Source organism: Cladophialophora immunda, assembly GCF_000835495.1.
Source record: "Cladophialophora immunda strain CBS 83496 unplaced genomic scaffold supercont1.1, whole genome shotgun sequence".
In the NCBI taxonomy this organism is placed as follows: Eukaryota; Fungi; Ascomycota; class Eurotiomycetes; order Chaetothyriales; family Herpotrichiellaceae; genus Cladophialophora; species Cladophialophora immunda.
Genome location: NW_015622541.1, coordinates 1290252 through 1314848, shown reverse-complemented (window position 1 = coordinate 1314848; position 24597 = coordinate 1290252). Strand labels below are relative to the sequence as shown.

General features: G+C 53.3%; 10 protein-coding genes across 10 annotated transcripts; 6 read left to right on the top strand and 4 right to left on the bottom strand.

Moving 5' to 3' along the window:
• Positions 1 to 3831: 3831 nt before the first annotated feature.
• Positions 3832 to 6280, top strand: PV07_00394 (uncharacterized protein; the record flags this gene model as incomplete). Its single annotated transcript, XM_016386842.1, has 5 exons — positions 3832 to 4215; positions 4288 to 4661; positions 4722 to 4787; positions 4854 to 5439; positions 5514 to 6280. The coding sequence occupies 5 exons, from the start codon at positions 3832 to 3834 to the stop codon at positions 6222 to 6224; spliced, it is 2121 nt and encodes a 706-aa protein (XP_016253770.1). The 3' UTR covers positions 6225 to 6280.
• Positions 6281 to 6742: 462 nt separating this feature from the next.
• PV07_00393 (T-complex protein 1 subunit alpha) lies at positions 6743 to 9031 on the top strand. The gene has a single exon (XM_016386841.1). It carries the CDS (start codon positions 6817 to 6819, stop codon positions 8524 to 8526), a length of 1710 nt encoding a protein of 569 aa, XP_016253769.1. The 5' UTR covers positions 6743 to 6816; the 3' UTR covers positions 8527 to 9031.
• Positions 9032 to 11033: 2002 nt separating this feature from the next.
• Positions 11034 to 12654, top strand: PV07_00392 (uncharacterized protein; the record flags this gene model as incomplete). The annotated part of the gene is made up of 1 exon (XM_016386840.1): positions 11034 to 12654. The coding sequence occupies exon 1, from the start codon at positions 11056 to 11058 to the stop codon at positions 12652 to 12654; it is 1599 nt and encodes a 532-aa protein (XP_016253768.1). The 5' UTR covers positions 11034 to 11055.
• Positions 12655 to 12750: 96 nt separating this feature from the next.
• Positions 12751 to 13952, bottom strand: PV07_00391 (uncharacterized protein). The gene has a single exon (XM_016386839.1). It carries the CDS (start codon positions 13770 to 13772, stop codon positions 12825 to 12827), a length of 948 nt encoding a protein of 315 aa, XP_016253767.1. The 5' UTR covers positions 13773 to 13952; the 3' UTR covers positions 12751 to 12824.
• Positions 13953 to 14140: 188 nt separating this feature from the next.
• Positions 14141 to 14350, bottom strand: PV07_00390 (uncharacterized protein; the record flags this gene model as incomplete). Its single annotated transcript, XM_016386838.1, has 1 exon — positions 14141 to 14350. One exon carries the CDS (start codon positions 14348 to 14350, stop codon positions 14141 to 14143), a length of 210 nt encoding a protein of 69 aa, XP_016253766.1.
• A 177-nt stretch (positions 14351 to 14527) lies between these two features.
• On the bottom strand, positions 14528 to 15152 carry PV07_00389 (uncharacterized protein; the record flags this gene model as incomplete). The annotated part of the gene is made up of 2 exons (XM_016386837.1): positions 14528 to 15008; positions 15061 to 15152. The coding sequence occupies 2 exons, from the start codon at positions 15150 to 15152 to the stop codon at positions 14528 to 14530; spliced, it is 573 nt and encodes a 190-aa protein (XP_016253765.1).
• Positions 15153 to 16076: 924 nt separating this feature from the next.
• PV07_00388 (uncharacterized protein) lies at positions 16077 to 18067 on the top strand (the record flags this gene model as incomplete). Its single annotated transcript, XM_016386836.1, has 6 exons — positions 16077 to 16241; positions 16316 to 16485; positions 16545 to 16939; positions 17004 to 17322; positions 17381 to 17469; positions 17538 to 18067. 6 exons carry the CDS (start codon positions 16077 to 16079, stop codon positions 17939 to 17941), a joined length of 1542 nt encoding a protein of 513 aa, XP_016253764.1. The 3' UTR covers positions 17942 to 18067.
• A 427-nt stretch (positions 18068 to 18494) lies between these two features.
• Positions 18495 to 19183, top strand: PV07_00387 (uncharacterized protein; the record flags this gene model as incomplete). The annotated part of the gene is made up of 2 exons (XM_016386835.1): positions 18495 to 18899; positions 18965 to 19183. 2 exons carry the CDS (start codon positions 18495 to 18497, stop codon positions 19181 to 19183), a joined length of 624 nt encoding a protein of 207 aa, XP_016253763.1.
• Positions 19184 to 19639: 456 nt separating this feature from the next.
• On the top strand, positions 19640 to 21555 carry PV07_00386 (uncharacterized protein). The gene has a single exon (XM_016386834.1). It carries the CDS (start codon positions 19692 to 19694, stop codon positions 21120 to 21122), a length of 1431 nt encoding a protein of 476 aa, XP_016253762.1. The 5' UTR covers positions 19640 to 19691; the 3' UTR covers positions 21123 to 21555.
• Positions 21441 to 24492, bottom strand: PV07_00385 (pre-mRNA-splicing factor syf1). Its single transcript, XM_016386833.1, has one exon. It carries the CDS (start codon positions 24475 to 24477, stop codon positions 21922 to 21924), a length of 2556 nt encoding a protein of 851 aa, XP_016253761.1. The 5' UTR covers positions 24478 to 24492; the 3' UTR covers positions 21441 to 21921.
• Positions 24493 to 24597: the final 105 nt, after the last annotated feature.

Sequence of the window (24597 nt, the reverse complement as noted above, 5' to 3'; positions counted from 1 at the left end):
GTGTGTGCTCCCCATGTACCATGGGCTCGGGTTGGTCTACTTCGTCTTTGTCGCGGTAAAAGCACGCTTGCAAACCTACACGATGCAGCGATACAACCTCCACGATATGCTTTCATGTATTGATCACTTCAAGATCACTGAGCTTCTATTGGTCCCCACCATCTTGCTTGCCATTGCAAAAGCCCCGGAAGCTCGCAACGGCAAATACAACCTCAGCAGCGTCAAGAAAGTAGTGGCTGGGGCGGCGCCCATTGGAATGGAAGTAACGAAGCAATTCGAGGAACTCTGGTCGGGAAGACTGCGAGTTCGCCAGGCGTGGGGCATGTCAGAGTGAGAGACCTACCTGACTAGACGGATCTTCAAAGTCTGCAGGAAATATACTGACGCAAACTAGGTTTCCTTGTATTGGCACATGCTGGAACGAGAGCCAAAGCGACGGCCCATCATCAATCTCGGTGGGAGAGCTTGTACCGGGGGCAACGGCCAAGCTGATCATGGAGGATGGCACAGAAGAGCTCCGAGCGAACGCTCCAGGCGAACTCTGGATCCGCGGCCCAAACGTCATGAAAGGCTATTGGCGTAAACCCAAAGAGACGGCGGAGACAAAAACCAGCGACGAATGGTTGAAGACTGGTGATATTGCATACAGAGATGAAAATGGCAAGTGGTATATCGTTGACAGGCGAAAGGTACTGTACAATGCCCTGTATGTCCTTCAATGGCATCAATTTGATGACTGAACACAGGAATTGATCAAAGTCCGAGGAGCCCAGGTGGCTCCCGCTGAACTTGAAGCACTTTTGCTTGAGCATCCGCAGATCCTAGATGCGGCCGTGATCGGTATCAAGACGTACGCCAGAGGGTTCAAAGCCAAGGAGATCAGCAAACTGATATGTTCACAGTGCCTCAGAGGATGAAGATCCACGTGCATATGTGGTGCCTCGAAAAGACGGCGCCATCACAGAACAGGAGGTGGTCGACTTTGTCGCATCAAAAGTGTCCAAATTCAAGCGACTTACTGGTGGTGTTATCTTCTTGCCTTCAATCCCCAAGAATCAGGTACGTCTGTCCATCAGAACAACTATCTGACCGAGTGCCGACAACTAATGTTGCAAAGTCTGGGAAGATACTTCGGAGAGAGCTTCGAGATCGGGCCAACAGAGAGCAGGCTACACCATTGAGACTACAGCCACGACTGTAACGGTCAGGAAGAGATAGTACAGGACATGCAATGGTCTGACAGGGACTCGAATCAGACGGCATTGGCGTCAAAGGCTGCCTTTACTCGCCGCTTCGCCGCGATGATGGTGCAATGTTGGAAATATCAGACAATGTGCATTCTTTCCCGCATAAGCAATGCTCTCCTCATGAATACATGCGTCGTAATTCTCTTCGCAAAATGGTGCTGGTATCTCAGGCCTTCGCCTTGCCGAACGAAACGATCCCAATAGCCAGTATGAATATATTGGAGGCATCGTAGAATTTTCTGCACAGCCTGCGCCCGCGAAATCGAAGCGATGAGGGTCACCCGACGAACAGGATACGGTACGGATGGGCCCCATGGAGTAGTGATCTCCAAGTCGGTTCCGACTTCTGAAGGCACAAGTCTAACCTCCTCTCCAAGCCTCTCAAGGCTAGTCGGACCCGGGCTTCAGGTCTGCTCCGACGATATACCAGTTTGTGATATGGAGCATGATGCAGTAGCGACGATGGCAAACAAAACTTGAGCAAGTATATCGAGTTGCGCTTGGCCATTGCCTTATCTGATCTACCTCTGTGCGATTTTATGGTCGCACATTCTCCAGCATCAAGACAAAGGGCACAACGTAGCAGCGAATTAGCAGCAACAAATCCCATGATGGCTTCTGGCAATCCAGTCTACATACTTGGAGTTGGGATGACGAAGTTCGTCAAACCTCAACCGAAAAATGATTATGCCGACATGGGTTTTGAGGCAGGAGTGAAGGCCTTGCTGGACGCACACATTACATACGACGATGTCCAGATGGGAGTGGCGTCCTACTGCTATGGAGACAGTACCTGTGGACAGCGGGTGCTCTATCAGTTCGGCATGACGCAGATCCCTATTTACAATGTCAACAACAACTGCGCGTCGGGCTCGACAGCAATGGTCATGGCGCGAGACTTTGTGCGGTACGGCGCTGCAGACTGTGTGCTGGCCGTGGGGTTCGAGAAGATGGCAACTGGGAGTCTAGGCTCCAACTTCAGCGACAGAACAGATCCCCTCGACAGGGCCAAAGTCATGTCTGACCATTTAGGCAACTCGACTCCCAAGGCACCGTTCGCAGCAAAGATGTTTGGAAATGCCGCGGAAGAGTATATCAAGAAATTCGGCGCTGCTCCCGAAGACTTTGCTGAAATTGCGAGGATCAACCACGAACATTCTCAACGGAACCCATACGCACAGTTTCAGACCAACTACACGAAAGACCAGGTTCTGAAGTCGCCAGCGATCTACGGGGTTCTGACAAAACTGCAATGCTGTCCGACCAGCGATGGCTCCGCCGCTGCCGTCGTGGTGTCTCAAGCATTTCTCGACGCCCGACCGCACCTCAAATCTCAAGCCGTCCAGATTCTGGGCCAGTGCCTGGCCACGGATAGTCCGGAGCTGTACCAACACTCCGCCATGAGTCTCGTGGGCTATGAGCTGGGGCAACATACCGCCTCGCAGGCGCTCGGCCAGGCGGGTGTTGATATCAAAGATGTCAAAGTGGTCGAGCTTCATGATTGCTTTTCGACAAACGAAATGCTCGTCATCGACGCTATCGGCCTGAGCCCGAAGGGGAAAGCCCACGAATATGTTCGCAATGGCTCCCTCACCTACGGAACTGCCTATGCAGTCGTAAATCCTTCGGGTGGACTAATCTCCAAAGGCCATCCGCTCGGCGCTACGGGGCTAGCCCAATGTGCTGAACTTGTCTGGCAACTGCGAGGCTGGGCAAATAATAGATTGGTCTCGGTCCCTGCTGGAAAGCTGGCATTACAACAGAACGCTGGGTTGGGAGGCGCCTGCGTTGTCACGATCTTAAGACGTGCAGACGGACAAGTGAATGCTAAGCTTTCAGACGCAGAGATTGGCCGGGTGAACGGGCTAAGATATAATCCCGCGGTTGAGGCTCGAGGCTTTACGATGGAACAAGCGGAGTCGGTTCGATCGTCCAAACGAAGTGACTGGGCTGCAGAGAAGAGAAAGGGATTCAGTGGGGCCTCTATCTGAGGAAGTGTGATACTACCGGGAGAAAAGTGCTACCACTTAATTAAGTTGAAGTATGTGCTTGATAGTCAATACGCCGCAGAATAGGGCCAAATATCATCCATCCATCTACGATGGTTTTAGACGTAGTCGTGGCTATGCGTGGAGCCGCTCTAGGCCAAGTTAGGCTGATAGCGAGCACTATAACTTTTTGCCCCAAGGCGGTCGCCCCTCCTTCATACTCACTTTGTAACTCCCATAATCGACGCAATAATACAAAAGTGTGTGTGGGGAGACCAATGAACACCTCGGGCACCTCATTTCTCCCACGTCGGGCCATCTCACTACTATTGCAGAAATATGGCCGGCTTCATTTCAAATGCACCACTGGCGCGGTACCGACGGAGCCGAAATGAGACACGAATCCACGGGTCATGGCTCCGTCACCTCGACAGTTTCACTACTATGCATACCGAGAGTTCGTGGTCGTTACATGCATTAGGCTAGACGGATAAGCTGCATTGTGGAAATGGTACACAGCTTCCTTGTTGCCCGTTGACATATGGGACGAAGCTCCTGTGAATCGATCTGCTTGCCTCCCAGCGAATTTCTGAACCATGTCGCCAGAAAGAGCAACAAGCGAGGCACCCTCCTGGGTCTCGGCCCTCGTATCGTCGTGCAAGTCCAACGACCCGGACTTCCTCAGCTTCGAACGACAGAAATCGACGGTCGACGTCGACGGACTGGCACGGCTCCTGTACACCCGAGAAGACGTTGCAGTGCAACAGCGCGTGCTCAGCATCCTATCGAAAGACCCCTCCTTCGACAAGAGCGGGGACTACTTCGACGGCCGCAACGAACGGCTCAAGACGTCAGTGGCGCGGGCACGACGCCTCAATCAACTCTTGCAGATTCACAACTGGGACGAGAACGAGCTGTACTGGGCTCTTGAGATGATCGGCGAGCCGACGGCCTACACGATCCATTGGAAAGCGTTTGTGGTGGGTTAATCTCTCTCTCCAGCATGTGAAATGGCGCGATGGTTCCTTGCTCATCGCTTACCTCGCACGTAGCCGACTCTGCGCGAACAAGGCACGCCAGAGCAGCAGGCGTTGTTCGTCAGCAGGGCTGAGCGAGGAGAGTTTGTCGGCTGCTACGCCCAGACCGAACTGGCCCACGGCTCCAACGTGCGCGGGCTGGAAACGACGGCGACGTGGAACCCCGCCGACCAGACCTTCACGCTGCATTCCCCGACGCTGACAGCGGCGAAATGGTGGGCCGGCTCGCTGGGCGTCTGCGCGAACCACGCCATCGTTATGGCACAGCTGATCATCGACGGGGAAGGCTATGGTCCGCACCCGTTCGTCTGCCAGATCAGGGATCTCGGGACCCACAAACCTCTCGAAGGGGTGTATGTGGGCGACATTGGTCCAAAATTGGGTTATAAGTAGGCGACTCGCTTTGCGACGTCTTTGGCATACGCATCGACTGACGAGAAAACCAAAAGTACCGTGGACAATGGGTTCCTACTATTGAATCATGTCAAAGTCCCACATATTAACATGCTCGCAAGGTATGATCTCCACAGAATAACACATATTTGGGCATGGCACAAGATAGAGCTAAGTCTTACTCCCAGATTCTCACGAGTCGATCCCAAGACAGGCACCTATATCCCAGCCCACTCACCCGCCGTGTTCTACAGCACAATCACAAGGTTACGCGCAGCACTCGTTTCCGAGTCCGCGCGAAACCTCGCTCGAGGATTGACGATAGCCGTTCGATACTGTGCTGTTCGATGCCAGGGTTCCAGTCCCGGTCCGTCCAACTCGAGCGCACTCCCTTCCGACTTGCAAGTCCTCGACCACCCAATGGTCCAGTTCCGCCTGATTCCCCGAATAGCCGAGTCCTTCGCGCTGGTTTTCGCCGGCCAGGCTATGACACGACTCTACAACGAGCTGAAGACCGCGCTTGTCGACCCCAAGAATGCCAGCACCATCACCGCACGGACCTCGAGGCTCTTCGCAGAATCTCACGCCACATCGTGCGGGCTGAAAGCACTTGCAACATCGGCAGCCGTCGAGGGCCTCGAAGCATGCCGGCGCGCGTGCGGAGGTCACGGATACTCCAGCTTCGCCGGCATAGGCAGCATTCACGTGAACTGGATCCCTTCACAAACGTACGAAGGCGACAATTACGTCTTGATGCAGCAAACCGCGAACTATGTGAGTCTGTCGCGCATACCACCCTGAGCGCGGAAAAGGAGAGCGCATTGCTAATCTCTCCATCCGACTGTTAGCTTCTGAAAACTGCGAAATCTCTCCAGACAGGAGAACATGCCTCGATAGCGTCCAACATCTCGTCGGACAACCTCGAGACTTTCCTCGTCAGAAGTCAGAAGAAGAACGATTCAGCGACATATGATTTGACCCGTGATGATGACATGGTCGCGGCATTCGGCTGGCGAGCGGCACATCTGACATTCGACATCCTTGGCCGCCGAGATCACGAGCACCAATCCAGCAGCGCTCTTCAAGTCGATTACCCGCGCCTGAGCACGGCACATTCCCAGTTCCTCGTAGTAACGAGCATGTATCGGGGCCTAAAGTCGCCCGAGACGACGTCCACTATTGGCACTAATAACACCAACACTCTTCCGGTTTTGTGGAATCTGTTCCGCCTGTACGCACTGACCAAGATCGTCGAGGCCGCGCACGAATTCTACACCTCTGCCGCACTGACCGTGGCACAAGTGGTGCGTGCCCAGCGAGAGACGGTGCCTCGACTTCTGCAGGATCTTCGACCCCATGCGGTGCGCTTGGTCGATGCGTGGAAGGTGCCGGATTGGACGCTGGACAGCTCGTTGGGCAGGTATGACGGAAAGGTGTACGAGGATCTGTTCTACCGGGCCAGCGAATTGAATCCGATCAACCGGTTGGCTATTGATCCAAGGCCGACCAGTGTCATTAACAGCATGGGCGAGCATGCAAGTCGACTGGCAAGGTTGTAGGAGGATGCAATTGAAATCGATGATCAGGGGAAATGCCACAACAAGCTTGTCATCCGACTCTTCATCTGTCTTTCCCGGGTAATGTTTAGACGCATGATATCCCACGTGAGTGCAGGACTGCCTCATGCATCCTCAAGGCTTCAGGTTTAGGGTTCTCTGCGTATACCATTGCTAGTTGAAATCTGTTGGAGAATGTGGTCCCTTGAATGGGAGGTGGTGCACCACGACCACACATTTGTGGACATGGAGTGAGATCCGCAAGGTCACCAGTCGTGGTTACCGAGCTTAGGTTCAAACTATTACACCGGTCGATACAGAGATAGTGGAAAGGCACAGGAATTGAGAAGGGAGAGGTAGTGCTACTCATGATTACTGTAGGACGGCAACTTCGAAGTTGAAGGCGGAGACGCGGGCGCCGCCCTGGCTAAAGCGGCAAGGTGTGGCTGCGTGCCAAGATCGAATGGTGGCCCGCAGTCGCCGCCTTGATACGTGGAGTGATGGCTGCGATTCTGCAGGACATTTTTCTTGTCAGTCTGTAAGAAACATCTGGTGTCCTCATCTACCGGCGCATTCTTCTGTAACTTTGTTCGCGATGGCTGGCATCTTCGAGGGCCCGCGCAGCGGTGGGACATTGTTTCTTGGTGGTCAAAAAATCAGTGGCCAGGACATTCGCGACCAAAATGTCCTCGCAACGCAGGCAATTGCAAATGTTGTCAAATCCTCGTTTGGCCCTTCCGGCTTGGACAAAATGATGGTGGACGACATCGGAGACGTCACAGTCACCAATGATGGCGCAACAATTCTCAGTCTGCTCGACGTCGAGCACCCCGCCGGGAAGATTCTGGTCGATTTGGCTCAACAGCAAGACAAAGAGGTGGGAGACGGCACTACATCCGTTGTCCTGCTTGCTGCCGAACTCCTTCGACGGGCGAACGATCTCATGAAGAACCGCATACATCCTACGGTCATCATCACCGGGTACCGGCTGGCTCTGCGAGAAGCAGTCAAATACATGCAGGAAAATATCAGCACAAAAGTGGAAACCCTTGGAAGAGAAAGCCTGGTTAATATTGCCAAAACGTCAATGTCAAGCAAGATAATTGGCGCAGATGCGGACTTTTTCGGCAATATGGTGGTCGATGCCATGTTGGCAGTCAAGTCGGTCAATGCACAAAAGAACGAAGTCAAGTATCCGGTCAAAGCAGTCAACATCCTCAAAGCACACGGCAAGAGCGCGACAGAATCCATACTCGTCAAGGGCTATGCGTTGAATTGTACTGTCGCATCCCAAGCCATGAAGACGAGAATCACAGATGCAAAGATTGCTTGCCTCGACATGAATCTACAAAAGGAACGAATGAAGCTTGGCGTACAGATCACAGTCGAAGACCCCCAGCAACTGGAAAAGATCCGCGAGCGAGAAGCTGGCATTGTCCTCGAACGAGTGGAAATGATCCTGAAGGCAGGAGCAAATGTGGTACTGACCACGAAAGGAATCGATGATCTGGTCCTCAAGCTGTTCGTGGAACGTGGCTGCATGGCTGTGCGGCGATGTAAGAAAGAAGACTTGAGGCGGATAGCGAAGGCGACGGGTGCAACTCTCGTCAGCACGCTATCTGATTTGAATGGAGACGAGAAATACGAGAAAGAACTTCTGGGCTACGCCGAGGAGGTGGTTCAAGAACGCATCTCGGACGATGAATGCATTCTTGTGAAAGGAACAAAGGCTTTTTCGTCGGCATCGATTATTCTTCGAGGATCAAACGATTATCAACTTGACGAAATGGAACGATCTGTGCACGATTCACTCTCCGCGGTCAAACGGACCCTAGAATCCGGCAGCATTGTCCCTGGAGGTGGCGCCGTGGAGACGGCATTACACATTTACCTGGAAGAATTCGCCATGACCGTTTCCTCTCGGGAACAGCTAGCAATTGGAGAATTTTCGCAATCCCTTTTGATCGTCCCGAAAACTCTAGCCGTCAACGCAGCAAAGGATGCCTCAGAACTTGTCGCTCAGCTACGTGTGCGCCACGCATTAAGCCAGAGAGTCCAAGACGGAGATGCCAACGAGAGAGAAAAGGACATTGCCAAAAAGCGACAATACAAGAATTACGGTTTGGACCTGATGCGTGGTAAGGTTGTGGATGTCGTCAAGATGGGTGTCTTGGAGCCCAGCATGAGCAAGGTGAAGCAGCTCAAGAGTGCCGTGGAGGCTTGCATCGCCATTATGAGGATTGATACATTGATCAAACTCGACGCCCCAGAGCCACACGGGGAAGACGATGGCCATGGGCATTGAAAAGGGTAGGGGCTGAGGTACAGAGGTACATGACATGGCGCCATGAAAAGCGAGGACCTGGATCGGCATTGACTACAAGTCAAAACGCATATACGCCCCAGAGCGAGCACATCCCCACCGTCGCGTTGGTGGACAAGGATGGAAAAACACTTCCCCAACCATACAGAGCAGAGCACAATGTTGCAGCCGTTCGGGCGGGAACATGGTCCGTTGAGATATTTGGAGTCCGCAAGGCGAGCCGTGACGACAGGAAATGCTCTCAGATCTTGCGCGAAGGTGTCGAAGAGTGAAGAGTGCAAGCCATGATTGATGTAGTTATGACGAGGAGAAGAGAACTGGAGGCAGCAACCAGCCAAATGAGAAAAAATTGCACGAGGATAGCGCAAGTCAGCGCTGACTCTAGTGTCTTCCACACGAAATTACTCCATAGATAGGAAAGAAAACAATGCACTCATCCTGCGTCAGAGCTTCATTCTTTGGGTGATAATGATTACTTCCATCTTCTCGTCAAACAAGGCGCAAGGCTGAAAACCGTGCCAAGGCCGCTGCTGCTCCGAGCCTATGAGCAGTTTTCACACAAGTTCTGCCAACTTCGAGACCTGTTATCGATGTTCTGGTTCTGACGGTTTTGCTCCCTGTCTCCATTGTACGTTAGACATGAAGATCGACCCTCTACCACAGTCTGAAAAAGTACAGAGTATGCCAAAAAATATCCCAAGATCGATTGACCTCGAGCAAGCCGGGAAGCCTCCACTCACGCGAGGACCGGGCCATTGTAACTCATCATCAGCATCGTTCAGGATGATCAGCACTTACCATACCACAATCACAAGTTTCTGGGGCTTCGAACGGTAGCCCAACTTGAGAAACCTTCAGAGGCAAGACGACGTCCGCCATCCTGAACAAGTCCTCGTGTCTGGGTTCCCCTGTCTGGACCCACCCACAGACTCAGACCCGAACATCATTTCGTCAGGAGCAAAAGACCTCGTATTGGCATCGTGGAACAAAGGCCCAACGGCCTGTGCAGGAAATGCATGTCCTCAGCCAGTCAGCAATGAAATGCTGGAGAAGGCTCGTGTTGTTGTATCAGTACTTGAGGCCCAAGCACCAATAAGGCCTAAATTTATCAGGCGAGGATTGCGTGGAACAGCAAGCTGTGGCAGGCAAGATTTATTCAGATTATGCAGAGAAAGTGGCCTGGAGGATGGATGCCCAAGACGTTGAGCGACAAAGAGTCAACTGAAGCCTCAAGATCTGTTTGTCCGGCAATCAATGATCGACAGTGGAAAGGCATGATTGGAACCCTCAACAAAGCAGGCGATTCCTTCAGTTGAGATGCTTAGCACGATCTGCGTTTAAGTCCTATCTCCAATGCCGATGTCCGAAGCAGGTAAAATCTGACAAGACAAAAGAGATCTGGGGGCAAGACTTGCTACACGAGGTCGTGAGCAGTTCTTCCACATTGTTCGGTATCCTGCCTCCTCAAAGAGACGCAGGAGTCTTCAAGTATGTGTCAAGTATTCGGGGCGTTCACGCAGTGAAAGACGGACGTCAAATGTGCATCAGGGCCGTTTCTGGTCACGACTCACGACGCTGGGGTCGCACTGGGAGGCGATTCTTCCTGGCACCTGCAGCTCCAACTCGAATTCAGACTCGACATTGATCAAGGAGAACGTTGGCCAACGAGAACAAATGAGCAGTGGTCTTCTGCTCGGCGAGCTGCCGAATTCGTGATCGGGCGCATACCTAATACAAAGGATCCTGAACAAGCATGCAGATATGCGTAGGACCGAACGGAAGGGTTTGACATCAAAGCGAACTTGCAACCCCATTTATGGCGGTTGGAGCCCACTCAGGAGCTCTCGTGAACGAGCTCATTGTCTTGATGATGCTAGCAGCTCGTCTTTCGCGCACTAGCTGAGTCAACGTGTGTCAGCAGCCAATGGCACATCCCCACGAGCGATGCTCTGATGTTTGACGATTCGACGGCATATGGCCGTTATATCCCTTTTTGACGTTGGACAAACAACATGCTTTTCGCTTTGCACGAGGCTCGATGCATTCATGCAATCACGTCGAATGGATTCTGCGCCGAGTTCACGCTCGTGGGGTTGTTGAGAACATATATTCTGGAGGGCAGAGATTCAGCTTCTTCCAAACTCTGGTCAGCACGCCTGGGCAATTACGGCATCCTACTTCATGTCTAAAGGCGCGGACTCCTCCCAAGATGAATGGCATTCAAGCCCAGGTTACTTGCCCGAGGGACAAGCCGCCCCCCGCGGGCTACATGATACCCCGCTACCAAGCTTATCGGGTTTGACGAGTAGCAGCAGCACAGGGACTAGTGGCACCCGCTGGAGCAGTCTGGCTTCGAATGATCAGCCCCCCACGTCGATATCAAGCCCTCGGTTTGAACGTGGCGCTTTACGACGAATGGTCACGCTTCCAGCACCAGTGCGGCATCATGAACATCCATTTTATCTTGGACCTGCTCCGCCGCTCGCGAGATCTACCACAGATACCGCGAGAATGACTAGCGTCGCTGACGTTTACTCAACGCATGAAATATTATCGCAGCACAACAAATTCGATATATCCGGCAATTTGGGGCAGTTTTCAAAAGAACCAGCTGCGCTTGAATCAGACCAATTAGCAAGAAACCTCGTCGCCAGTGTAGCAGAGATTGTAGAGGCATCATCGGTCCAGCAAGGTCCCTCAACACTACTGCCTGAGACTTTCGCTGCACTCCCATTTGCGCCACGGCCGCTGGGCCCAGGAAATGCACAAGGCAATACACTACCACAGTTACACGAATTGGTCGAAAACGAACAAGGGAAAAGGAAACACAGAAGACTGGATGATGAAGATGAGGATCCTGGCCAGTCATCAAAGACCCCTGCAAACACCAAAAAGAAAAGGAAGCCCCAGCCGATGGCACCGGCCTCCAGAAATCCAAAGGCAAGTCATCGCCCTGGTCGGAAATATGAAATGCAATGGCGCCTTGGTCAGGCACCGACAGCCGGCATTAGAGACACCAAAGAGCAGTCAAACTTTGAACGAGTGCTGGCGGCTATCTCCAACTATCACCAAGGTAATGCAGGTGGGATTTGGAAGACGGTCATGCTTCAGAATGCTGCCGAGTTCGATGGAAATGGCCTCTGTGAGGCTATGGCAGTCTCCATTATGTTAGCCGCAGGGTTTATCTCCGCTGGACAGTCCGAGAGTGCAAGCCAAGTTCTGAATCGAACGTTGCCGCTTGCTAGAATCATGTTACTTAGCCAGCATCCACAACTCTGCTTTTATCTCACCGAGATCAGCATGGATACTTCAAATACTGTGGCTGGAAGACTTCGGTCATCGTGGAAGAACTACCTAGCGCCACTTGCTGTCCACATTCTCGGGGAGCGCCACCCCCTATCTATTCTCTTGAGGACGCCCTTGACGGTTGAACAGAAGACGAGAATAAGAAAGGAGGGACAGAGAGTGGCGCATGAGGAGCACGTCCGAGCGTTTGGTATTTACTCATATCAGACCATGCTGCACCTTTGGTACTGGGCTCGACTCACAGCTGCATTAGGCGATATTCCTGAAAGTGTCCGGATGCTTGAAAGTTTGGTCCAGGCTTGGGAAGAGGTCTACTCGGCCAATTCAGCCGTGGCAATTGCTGCCATCGTCGAGCAGGCCAGAGTGATGCTCGCGTCTGGAGACGCCGGTGTGAAGGTGGAATGCCTTCTCGGTGACGCCCTACGGCGGAACGACGTGCTTACCTCGGGCCAGGCCTTACAGCCGCAGTATATGGACGCAGCCGAGTCAAGGCTACGGGAAAGTAGCCTCATCTTCTCTCGGCTGGCGGCATTTCGGTGCCTAGGACGCTTGCACGTCATGAGAAGCAATCTCGACAACGCAATATTCTGTTTGCAGCAAGCGCTGGACATAGCCGAACTGAATTTGGCGGAAGAATCCTCCGTGAGAAAGATGTGCAAGACTGATCTGGCAGCCGTGAGAACGATGCAACTGGAGCAAGCGATGGGAGGTTTGGCATTGGCAGACCCAACGAGCAGACTTCCTCACACCACGACCATAATTCCTTTTGCCCCAGTGGAAATGACGGGGACGAAAATACCATGAAAAGCTCCAACGCTACTTGCTTTCCCCCCGGGCAACAGGTTCCATTTATATATATCTCTGGCAAAATTGCGAGCGAACGCAAATACTGTGTGTGATGGATGAGCCTCGATGAGCGTCGCTGAGCTGCTCTATCATCCACCATCGAACCTCTTTCAACCTCTTTCTATATTTTAGTTCATATTACCCAACCACCATCCCAATTCAACCCCTAATCTCCCTGGTTGATCATACATTACCAGATGACCCGCTCCTTCTATGATCACCACGTCCTTAGCATCCAGCTTCTCCTTCAACCTCTCCGCTGTCCCGACGGGAATCCACTTGTCCTCCTTTCCCCAGATGACCCTTACTGGCATTTGCTTCCCAACCTCGTGATATCTGCCCTCGACCTCCTCCGTGCTGCGACTGTTGGCCTGGACCATCTGCCTAACGAAGCCCTTCCTCCCCTCCTCGCTCGCGATCCAGGGCCTCTTCAGCATTTCCATGGTTTCCCTGTCGAGGTCACGGTGCGCCGCGTCCCGGATGTACGCCTCGACGACGCCTTCAAACACCGGCCCGGTCAATGCGGCAAACACCCCTTCGTTCTCTGCCACCAGTTTGAAGAGGGGCTGTCCGAACGGCCCTAGCGCGACGACGTCAATCAGGCACAGACTCCGGTACTCGCAACCATGCAGCAGATGCGCTCTCAGAGCCATCAGACCGCCATGGTCATGCGCCACCACGTGGGCCTTGCGGGCGCCCCGCCACTCGGGCTCCCAGGACTTGTAGAGCGCGGCGAACACCTCCGACTGCTGCGCCAGATCGGCGTCCAGCGCGACTTCGCGGCTGATGACGCCTTCTTTGCCTGGGAGGGGCTCGCCGAGCGGACTGTCGCCGAACCCGGGGTTGTCGAACAGGTAGACGTGGAAGTACCGCGCGAGCGACTGTGCGTAGGCGTGCCACACGCGCGAGGACCACGGCGTGCCGTGCACGAAGACGACCGGTGGCGAGGCCGTGTCTCCAAGGGCCGTCCAGCGGATGTGGTAGGCGTAGAGGGCCGTGGAGTGGTGGAATGTCTGCGTGAGTTCGATGCTGGACGGCGACGACGACGGCGATGACGGTGGTGGTGGGAAATTCATCTTCAGGCCAGGTTGTTGTTTCAAGAACTTAAGCTCATGGACAGTGACGACACTTGGTATGTTGCAACTCGAGACTTATCATGTGTATATCTGCGGGTTGGGTGGACAGAAACCCCTCCAGTTCTGGACTATATAATGGATAGCCCTGCTGCAGTCTGGAATACAGTCCCGCTCACACCGAGTACGTAGGTCTATACATGGCCCTCGATGGTGATGGGCGGGCGTATAAGGCTGACAAATGGGTAGAAGCGGCCGAGTCCTAAAATGATCGGCGAACCCAAAATACGCCGACCTCCAACCTATCTGCCTCCTCGTGGTTCTTCCTATTCTACTACATTAGTCGTCGATACTCCTCGCCGTCGTGTCCTCTACGCCCAAGTGCCTCGTTCTACCTCTGCCACTTCTCCCGGTTCCTTTCTCGCGACTCCGCGCGCGGTGACCCGAATCCCCTTCGAGTCCAGACGAGCACTGGGGGGGAAGAAGTCGTGCGCGAGCCTGACGTCCGACACGTCGGTCTCGAACAGATCCAAGTCGTACTGGCGAAACAGCGTCGCAAGACCGAGATGGATCTCCTCCATGGCGAGGTTCACCCCCTAGGCACGACCGGCTGCCCTTGCCGGACGGGAAAAACCAGCGGTCCATGCCCTTGTCCGGCTGCCACTGGCCCCGCTCGCCGTCCCGGACGAGCCAGCGCTCGGGCCAGAACACGTGGCTGTCCGGGAAGACGTCTTCGCTGTGATGGTGGTCGACGATGGTCAGGCTGACGGGCGTCCGCGCGGGATGGTCCGGCCTCGGTAGGGAAGCGGCCGGTCCCAGAGGCGGGGGCTGCGTGACGTGACGCCGTAGGAGAGGCGGAGACATTCACAGGCACAGGCGGTCAGATAGGGCAGTTTCTCGACGTCTCCCCAGTTGAATGTGCCAGCGTCGGACTTGCGAGGAAGCGCAGTGATCAGTTCTGCTCGAAGCTCCTCGTAGATCCAGCGCGTCCGCGTGATGTAGAATGCTGCCACCGACATGACCCACAAAGAGATGGTCAGGCCAGCAGCGGCCAGGAGCTGGGCTTCTTCGTTGGGACAGTCGATCTGCTTCTCCTGGGGAGGCAAGTCGCTACGAACAAGTTCGTATGGGATCGTGGAGTGATCGGGATTCTCCTTTGCCGTGCCCGATAAAATAGCCCTGAGTTTGACGTCGAAGTCCTGGATGGGGACTGTGTTAGCTGTCAATTCATTGCTCTGTCTGCGCCACGCTAAGATTGGCAAGCTACAAGATGAGGAATATCTGCAGTTACATTCGAGGAACAAGCCAGTCTGGAAGAGAGTTCGGCAAGGGGTACAGCCACTTGAGTTGCAGAGCCACATGACCCGACTCGGAGGCCGCCATGAATGGCTCGCGGAACGTCTCCTTGAAATCTGGGGATTCCAGATGTTGGTAAGATTGGCCAAAGACATAGGTGGTGATGACATCGCCCGAAAAAGCAGTCAGGGCTCGATTGATGGCGAGGGGACGGCCACTGGCGACATACCCGTCGATCTTGCTGCATAGAATGTCGAGCTTCTCCCGAATCACCGATTGGAATTCTGAGATGCGCTTCTCAGAGAAGAGTGGGAGGAGTGGCGCCTTGCGAAGTTAATGAAGATTGTACTCCGGCGTCGAGAAGGTGGAGCGAGCTATGTTCAGCCGATTGCAGGATCGGCCGTAGAGCGTGTTCGACGCATATGTTGTGTGTCGAAGTTCTTCTGTCACAGCACCCCTAACCGAAGTGCATATGCTGATGCACCGCAACTCGCAAGGTCTCAACGGCCTCACTAGGCACCCTTGGGGCTTTGGGAAGCGTATCCCCGTTTAGCTGCCTTTTATGCCCCCCTTAGGGAAACGTGTAGGCAGTCGTTGAGCCAATATTTATTGACTTGATTGCGACATAGGAAAACTAGGTGCAGCTGCAACAAGCGGGAACAAATAACAAGGGCCAGGTGCTCATCTTCAGCCACGAGGGGCATCAGCTGCCGGGCAATCTCGATCCACGGGAGTATCGAGTTGCAGTGCTGTATAACATTTGCTGTGTAATATGATTTATTGGTGCCTGAGCAATGGCGCAATATTTCACATTCTCGAGGCGAAGATCTCTGTGATTCCCTCCCGCATCGGACCACAAGGCTGTTGAGCCAAGACGGTTGATTCGATTGCCAGCCTTCACAAAGATGAGCCCCGCATTGGCCTAAATGACCCTTTTGGTCTACTGAACATCAATTGAAACATTGCAGGGAAACACCACCAGCTCTGTCTGAGTTTCGTCACCTTGAAAACATGTTCTCTTCCTCCCTCAAAGCTCTGACGCGCGTGCGACGCTCCGTCGAACGTCGCATGCTGGATGGGTGGGTGGATTGGCATCAGAGAATGCGGGAGACACTACAGAAGAACGGCCACCTCGGGTTGATATGTTTCGGAGGCCCGCCTGTTCATTTTCAGATTGTAAGTAATATCTGTCGACTCAGGTCTCCTGTTATCCTTGTCCTGTTGATTTGACTCCGCGCTCTGGCAAGCAGCTGCACAAGCGATTCGTGGAGAAATATCAATGGCTGGACGAACCGATGTTCCAAGAGCTGTTTGCCGTCACTCAGGCGCTCTCAGGCCCTGCGAGCACCAAGATGCTATATTGTATCAACCTCAACCGCAATGGTTTCATATCCGCACTTTCAGCTTTCCTACTGTGGTCGTGAGTCCCCCTTTCTAACTAATGGGGAAGTATGTTACTGGAACTAACACGCTACCCAGACTTCCCGGCGCCATAGGAATGTATGCCTTATCGCTTGGTATATCCAGTGTTGGGGACACACTTCCTGCACCCGCCTATGCACTCCTCTCTGGCCTCAACGCTGCAACCGTGGGGGTGATTGCACTTGCCGCAGTACAGTTATCCCAGAATGCCATAACAGATCAGGTCACGAGGATTCTGGTATTTTTGGGAGCCACTGCGGGAATGCTGTACAACGCACTATGGTTTTTTCCTGTGCTAATCTTCTTAGCCGGCCCTGTGACGATCATTTGGGACTTTCGATGGCTGCATCCGCTGATGAAGAAGGCCTCAGGGATTGTGCGAAGGATGAGACAGAGGCACGAAAGCCAAGAAGTCGAACTAAATGTCGCAGACCGGTCAACAACTGATCACAGTGAGTCAAGCAGAGTTGTTCCCTACCGTCCAATTCAGTGCATCGACTGACATCAAATCATAAGCCGAGGAGACGAACCATGGAAATCCGCCTCCAAGACAAGATATCCAAGGCCCAGACCTCCCTACAACTTCCGATGATGTTCAACGCGCCTCAAACGGTAGAGAAAATCCAAGAGTCATCCCCACGGGGAGGGAGCTGAAGGTTTCTTGGAAATTTGGCGCCGTTCTCATCGCGGGATTTTTCCTGACCTTCGTCATTGTCATGGTGCTGCGAGGAGTGGTAAAGCATCGACCACTGCTGTTCAGTCTCTTTTCCAACATGTACCTTGCGGGCACCATTATATTTGGCGGAGGCCCTGTTGTGATTCCACTTCTTCGACAGTGAGTTTGACAAAGGGTGTACCCTGTAAACACAGCTGACGGTATTGGTGTAATCTAGGTATATTGTAACAGAAGGATGGGTATCGTCCCGTGATTTCCTCTTGGGACTGGCCATTATACAGACGTTCCCAGGACCGAACTTCAATTGTAAGTCCCCAAACCTCCCGAATACGTATAAAGCGCACAGAGATATTTTGTTGACACATCTTGTATAGTTGCCGTCTACTTGGGCTCACTGACCGCGATCAATGCATCGATTCCTAGCGCAGCTGGTGCCATTCTGGGCTTCGTCGGCATCTTCGCGCCAGGTTTGATACTGGTGCATGGCACCATGGGACTGTGGAGGGCGCTTCGTACTCGTCGATGGGTCAAAGCCGGGCTACGTGGCGTCAACGCCGCCGCTGTCGGGCTAATCTACACTGCCATCTACAGGCTGTGGGAAATTGGGTACGTCGACGAAGAGTTCACGAGCGGCTCCAGCCTGGGCCGAGATCCCTGGTGGGTGGTCGTAACGGCGACGAGTTATGTAGGCGGATGCTGGTTTGGACTCCCTGTCCCGTTGGCGATACTGCTCGGGGGTGTTATGGGCCTGATTCGCTATGGCGTTACATCAGGCTAACAGTCTCACCAACTTGTACAAGTCTCGACTGTGGGTTATTGGTGACGCGCTGCGGTATATCATGGAAGAAAGTCATTTTGGCACAGTCGGCGTCAGATTCAGAGGGCGAGTGTGATGCAGGTCTGGGAGTATATGGTCCAAGGCTGTGCCAGGAATCCTAGACGCAGCCTCAGCCTCGTGGGTCTGGTCACCAGCTGACCGTCTACCAATGCCTTCCCTCGACAAACTGCGTCGCAACAAGAACACGAGAGTGAAGCGTGAGAATCTGACGCTTTTAGACAATTGGCAGATCGACCCAACCGGCCTCATTCACTGTGCACTCTGATCTTTCGCTTTGTCTCCCCCAATACCTGACATCTGGGCCAAGGCGGTGTTGCGGCGGCGGCCACCGCTTCCATCAAGACCAACCCACGAAAATTCACTGCTCACCTTCATTTATTTGCCTTTCTTTGGTGTCTCTTTCACTCTTCATTCACCACCGCCACGACAGGCCCGGTTCTTTCCTCCCAATAGCTTCAGGTTCAACCACGCCTTCCTCTCCATTTCGGGCATCATGGACGACGACTCCGACGGGGCTTCCCCGCGCAACGACACGCTCAGACACGAGCTTTTGGACTGGTTCGACCTGAACACCTATGATGGATTCGAGGATGCGTTGTACAGGCGTCAGGAAGAGTTCCTTCGCCTCGCCCGCGTCCGTCACGGCAAAATCATGGCGTCTGTACCCCTTGGATCCCATCACATCCCCGTGGCCGAACTCGTCGTCATCAAAGACATGCTTGCCTACAGTAAAGAAATTCAGCATCTGCTCGACATCTCCCAGCTGTTCCAAATCCGCATCGCCGTTCACAATGCCATCAGTCGCAGCCAGGCCGTCCTTCGACCAGACTTTCGACGCTCCGTGCGTGCTGCCATCGAGACGGCGGCCCGCTTGTTTACCCAGAATGTCATTGATGCAGTTTGTCTCCCGTCCTAGTCCATTGCCTTCAAGCTCAGTGTCTGACGCCCTTTTGTTTTGATCAGCAAGTCGAGTCCACGAGCAACATGCCCCTGCCACCTCCTGGTCGTCCACTTAAGTACTGCGACATGCCTAGCTGCAACACGATCTTCTTGACGGGTGTTGCAGACGACACTGTTCTCAGTCCTGGTGCATGGGTGGTCGGCTGTCTGACGCCGCATCATCAAATCATTGATGCTGATGAGTATGTGGCTTGGGCTTGGGGGATGACAAAAGCGGACTGAATTGTCAAGGCATAGCAATCCTGAATATGTCGGACATGCTGTTCGACTCTGCAACTTTAGACATGGATTAGCACCAAGCCTGAAGTCATCAGGAGATCATGGATGCACGGAAATGGTCTAACATTGCATACAGATTGATGGTTCGGTCCGCAGGCGAGACTATGTCAATACGAATATCCACAAGAAGCTGGAGAGCCGTGAAGTCACAATAGTTAGATAGGCATTGTCATACCACAGTGCAGTACTGACAGCACCTCAAACAGTTGGAAAGAATGTCCACTGCTATTCGACAGTAGCTGCAACCGGTCGGAAAGACCGTCTATCAGAAATTGAATTTCTTTAAAGCTTTGACTCCTCAGCCTTGCCGCCAGCCAGGACGCTGAGGCTCGGCGGTTTCTCAGCCTCGCCTCATTTCCCCGCGGCGGGACATTTTCTCAGTCTACGTACATGTGAACCATTCCATCTACCAGCTATATTCACCACAAATTCCTGCTAACAAAGTGCAAATATGGTCGCCGAAATCATCACCACAATCTCGCCCACGACAAACAAACCAATTCTGACCCGACACGGCCAGTCACCAGAGGAAATCCTGCGATTGGGAACCACCGCGCAAAGCGCGTACAAGTCCTACCGCAAATCCCACCCTACCCTCCAATCCCGGCAGCAGATCATATCAAAAGCCCTCGAGACACTATCGGAAAGACAAGATGCCCTGGCTCGCGAACTCACCGAGCAGATGGGCCGGCCCATCTCGTACACCGCAAAGGAAATCACCACGGCAGTCAAGAGAGCGGAGTATATGAACAAAGTGGCGCCCGATGTTCTCGAGCGGGACGCCACGATTGCCGGTGAACAGGAATTAGGCTTCAAGCGGTACATCACGAGGAAAGAGCCTGTGGGCGTCGTGCTGGTCATATTCGCCTGGAATTATCCCTACCTGATCCTGGTGAACAGTTTGATCCCGGCGCTGTTGGCCGGCTGCGCCGTGATCCTGAAGCCGAGTCCTCAAACGCCGACAATTGTGGAACACATCGTCGACATCTTTCAGGGTGCCGGGCTGCCGCAGAACGTCATCCAGTACCTTCATTGCGGGAGTCCTACGGATCTCAAGCCATTGATTCTGTCCCCCGAGGTCAACCACATCTGCTTCACCGGTTCAGTCGCCGCGGGGATAGCGATCCAGACACTTGCGGCCTCCCGTGTGTCGTGTTCCGTAGGACTGGAACTCGGCGGGAAGGATCCGGCCTATATTCGCCCGGATGTCGACGCTGCTTGGGCGGCAGAAGAAATCGTGGACGGGGCGATCTTCAATTCGGGACAGTCGTGCTGCGCCATTGAACGTGTCTACGTCCATGCCGACATCTATGATTCGTTCTTGGGGGAAGTCAAGAAAGTCCTCGAGGGATACAAACTAGGTGACCCCCTCGAAAAGACTACACACGTCGGGCCTGTGGTCTCGAAAAGATCAAAGGAGACAATCGAAAAGCAGGTTGCTGACGCCATTGCCGCTGGAGCTGTGGATGAGACGCCTCACAATGAGACCTTCAACTCACCGACAGGCCCCAAGGAGGGCAACTGGGTGGCGCCCGTCCTCCTCACCAATGTGAATCACGGCATGTCGGTCATGCGCGACGAGACGTTCGGCCCGGTCATACCCCTGCAGAAAGTCTCCAGCGACGAAGAGGCGATTGGACTCATGAACGACTCACAATTCGGACTCACGGCGTCAATATGGACGAAAGACACGCAAAGGGGCGAAGAGCTGTGCGGGTCGGTCGAGGCCGGGACCGTGTTTGTGAACCGAGCGGATTTCCCGAGTCCGGATCTCGCCTGGACGGGGTGGAAGGATAGTGGCAAGGGCGTCACCTTGAGCAAATTGGGATTCGAGCAGTTTGTCAAGGTCAAGAGTTTCCACGTGAAAAACTATCCCAAGTGAAAGGAGGGTAAATGCTCCAATCGAGATCAGAGCGAAGGGTATGGGACAGGCTTGAAAAGGGAATGAAATCTGGCGAACAAACGAGACGAGGGGGGAATGTACATGCATATCGCCAGATAGGGGCGTGCGAGGCTGCATTTCGATCACCACGCAAATGATGTTTCCCCTTGGCTCTGTATCAACGCCCGGAGCAATCCGACCAGAATGCCCGATAGAGACACGACCAGCATGGACTGTCAGGACAGCAGAGTCATATAGCGAATAGACGGATAGACAAAAGGGGAGCAGGAACCTGAGACTCTCCAATTGCCGAAAGTGATTGAATCGGACATACATTTATTTGCACAGCTTCGTGGTCTTTCACAAGCGGCAAGTTAAAATCTTCGACTGTCCTTGCCATTGGAGCCAGACGAGGACGAATCTGCATCATTCGCAGAGTCAAGGGCTGTGGCCTGCTTGACTAGGTAACTGAGAGAGCGAGCGAGCTGCTCAAGCGCAAGATTGAGATGCCTACACCGGGCTGGAGTGAAGAAGAGACGTCCCTAAACTAGACCAAGAACACGTCGCTGATGCTTCAAAGATGGCCTCCTCCGCCTATTCCCCTCCGCTAAAGTATCCCGAATCTGATCAAGCCTCAGGCTCAAAGTATTGTTCACATTGTCAAAATGAATAATAACCTCCCAGTACCAAAAGAATCGCTCATGTTTCATGGTCCATGTTTCGTCGCAGCTCGCGCAGCTTCCCATGTGAAGAAAAGAAAGAAAAAAACAACCAAGTTCTCCTCGGGGCCGTGGAAGTATCAGTCGTCGTCAATGTCGACGTCGATGGCATCCGGGTTTGCCGCCACTCCCTGGTCAGGCTTGTCGTCCATCCCATCAACTGATTTCGGCGGTGGCGCGCGATTCCCACCTTCGGGTCCTGTGCTCGCCGCGACAAAGCCGACCGGTGCCCTGGCCTGTCTCTCCAATGCGGCCATGGCATCTTGCACCTCCCCGTTTCGTCGCTCAGCTTCCGCGCCCTCACCATCGCCAGCAGCCGCGGCAGCAGCTTGCCCTCTCGCAATTGCCTGACTCGCGATAAACGCCACATCTGTGTTGAACTGCGCGGCCACCGACCTCTTGATTCGAAGCATCTCTTTAAACGTATCTTCGTTTCCATGAGCCACCTCGAATTTCTCCCACGTCTCCCAGAACCCTTTGTCCACTCTTGGATCTGCGAACTGAGATGCGTGACCGTATATGGCTCTTGCGCGATCGATTTCTCCCAGACGACGCTCCATCTCTGCAAACTTGAGACACATTGCCTTTGCCTCCTTATCGGGCAGGGCGGCGATGGCGCGTTCATAGATTGGGCGCGTAGATGTCAATCCGAAGTTTGTGGCCGATTTGGTGATGTAGAACTCGAACATCGATAGCCGGTCTTCGTCGCTCACGGCGCGGGTGGCGCGTTCGTAGATTCGCATCGCTGAACGGGCCAACCCTCGCTCTTCCTCTAGACTCCCGTACATCAGGTAGATCGGTTTAGCGAATTGAGGAGGACATTGTTCGACTGCTTGTTCGAACAAGTCTCGAAGGCGCTCAATGCCAATCTTGCGGTCGACGGCTTTTGTCAGGTATAGGTTCCACAACTCGAATGCAACTGGATAGGTAAACACGTCCAGTCCTCGCTCATAGACTTTGAAGGACTCTTCAAAATAGCCGTGCTCTTCGAGAAGGTTAGCATAATTGACAACAGTTTGTGGGGTGGCGATCCGTAGTTCGAAGATGCGGTCATAGACTGCCCTGGTGTCATCCAGCGAGCCCACCGATTCGACAAGGTCCACATAGAACGACCAGACTTTCCAGGACTTGTGCACGCGTTGCTGCGGTGAGAGAGTTTCATCGAAATAGTCGACCGTGCTCCGTTTCGGGGCTTTGGTGGCTGTAGCCATGACTTTCATCGCGCCGTCAAAATTCTCGTTCCTCAACTCCATCTCAGCCCAGCCAATCCACGTGTCTGCAAGCTCGGCGACGGATTTGTATGGTACTTTGACCGCCTTGTCGAGAATGATTCGAGCTGTGTCCAAATCGCCAGCCTCTTCGTAGAATTTGGCGTAGTTCAGCCACAATTCGTGGAACTTGCCAACCGCCTTTTTCGGTGCGACTGCTGCGATTGCATCTGTGTATGTCTGGACAATTTCTCGCTTGTTGTCGTTCCATAGAGCAACCCGTTTCTCCCACTCGACCACATTATTGGGGTTCTGCCGTAACAAGACGTCGTTGACCAGAAAGGGTCTGCGATCCATCAAATGTTCAAACCGCATCATTTTGATATCGAGCTCGAAGTCCTTGTCAGGGTTGACGATTCCTTTGGCTGCACGGGCGGAAGCAGCGTCCATCAGGGTGGACAATATAGATTCTTCGAACTCGACATACGCGTCAAAGATCATAGTAAAATCGCGCACTGTCATCACGGTGGTAATGCCCTCCTCGAAAACATCTCTCGCCATCTCGAAATCTCCCCGGGTGATCCAGTAGGTTGCAAGGCCTGCCCATAGTTTTCCGCGTTGGTCGGCAAATCGTTCTATGCCGCTTCGGATAATGGTATCAGGGTCGAAACCAGAAACCGAGCTATCACCGATTTCTCGAGCCTTGTTGACCATGAGTTCTACCATCTCGTTCCACAGCTGGAACTCGCTTTTGATGTGCTTGGACCTGAACTTGGGGTTGTTCAATATCTGAGTGTACCTTTTCACTGCCTCCAGGTAATGCCCGGTTTCGATGAGTAGTTCGATATAGTCTTCCATGTCTTCTGGGTGCACTTGGACATAGCGAGCCCATATCTTCACTGCGGTTTCTCCTCCGGCTGAATTGGCAAAGGATTTATAGAGCTTCCAAATTCTGTTGTGTTGCGTAGCTGGCAAAGCCCGGAGTGCTCGGTCAAAGGTCCTTCGAGTTTTGGTGACATAGGGTTGTCGCAAGAGGAAGCTCAGGTACATCTCCCAAATGACAGGCATCTTGTTCAACAAAATGAGGGCTCTTTCAAAGAGGGAGTTGACTTTATTGAACTCTGCCCTGTATTTGACCGGGTTTTTCTTTTTCAGGTGTTTGATCCGGAACTCCAGATACATTTTCCACAGCTTGTATGATCGCGGTAATTGTAGGCATGCCCTCTCCTGTATGAATGCCTGCTCGTGGATCGTGCCATTGCGCATCTTGAAGTCGATGTAAGTGAGCCATGGTCGAACGCTTCCGGGATTTCGGAGGATGTCCTGTTCGTAGATGGCATCTTCGTTTGCGATAAGGTACAGATCGGGTTTGAGAGATTTCATGGCGACCGTCGAGTTGTTATGCGACTGGCGGACAATGCCAGGCATGACGGTGGTTCGTGCTGAAGAAGTTCTCTCGCGATTTCGCTAAATCTAGATGCAGGCAGCCGAAGCAACCGGATGAAAGTTTCGACGGCTCCGGCTTGGCATCTGTGGAAGTCAGCTACT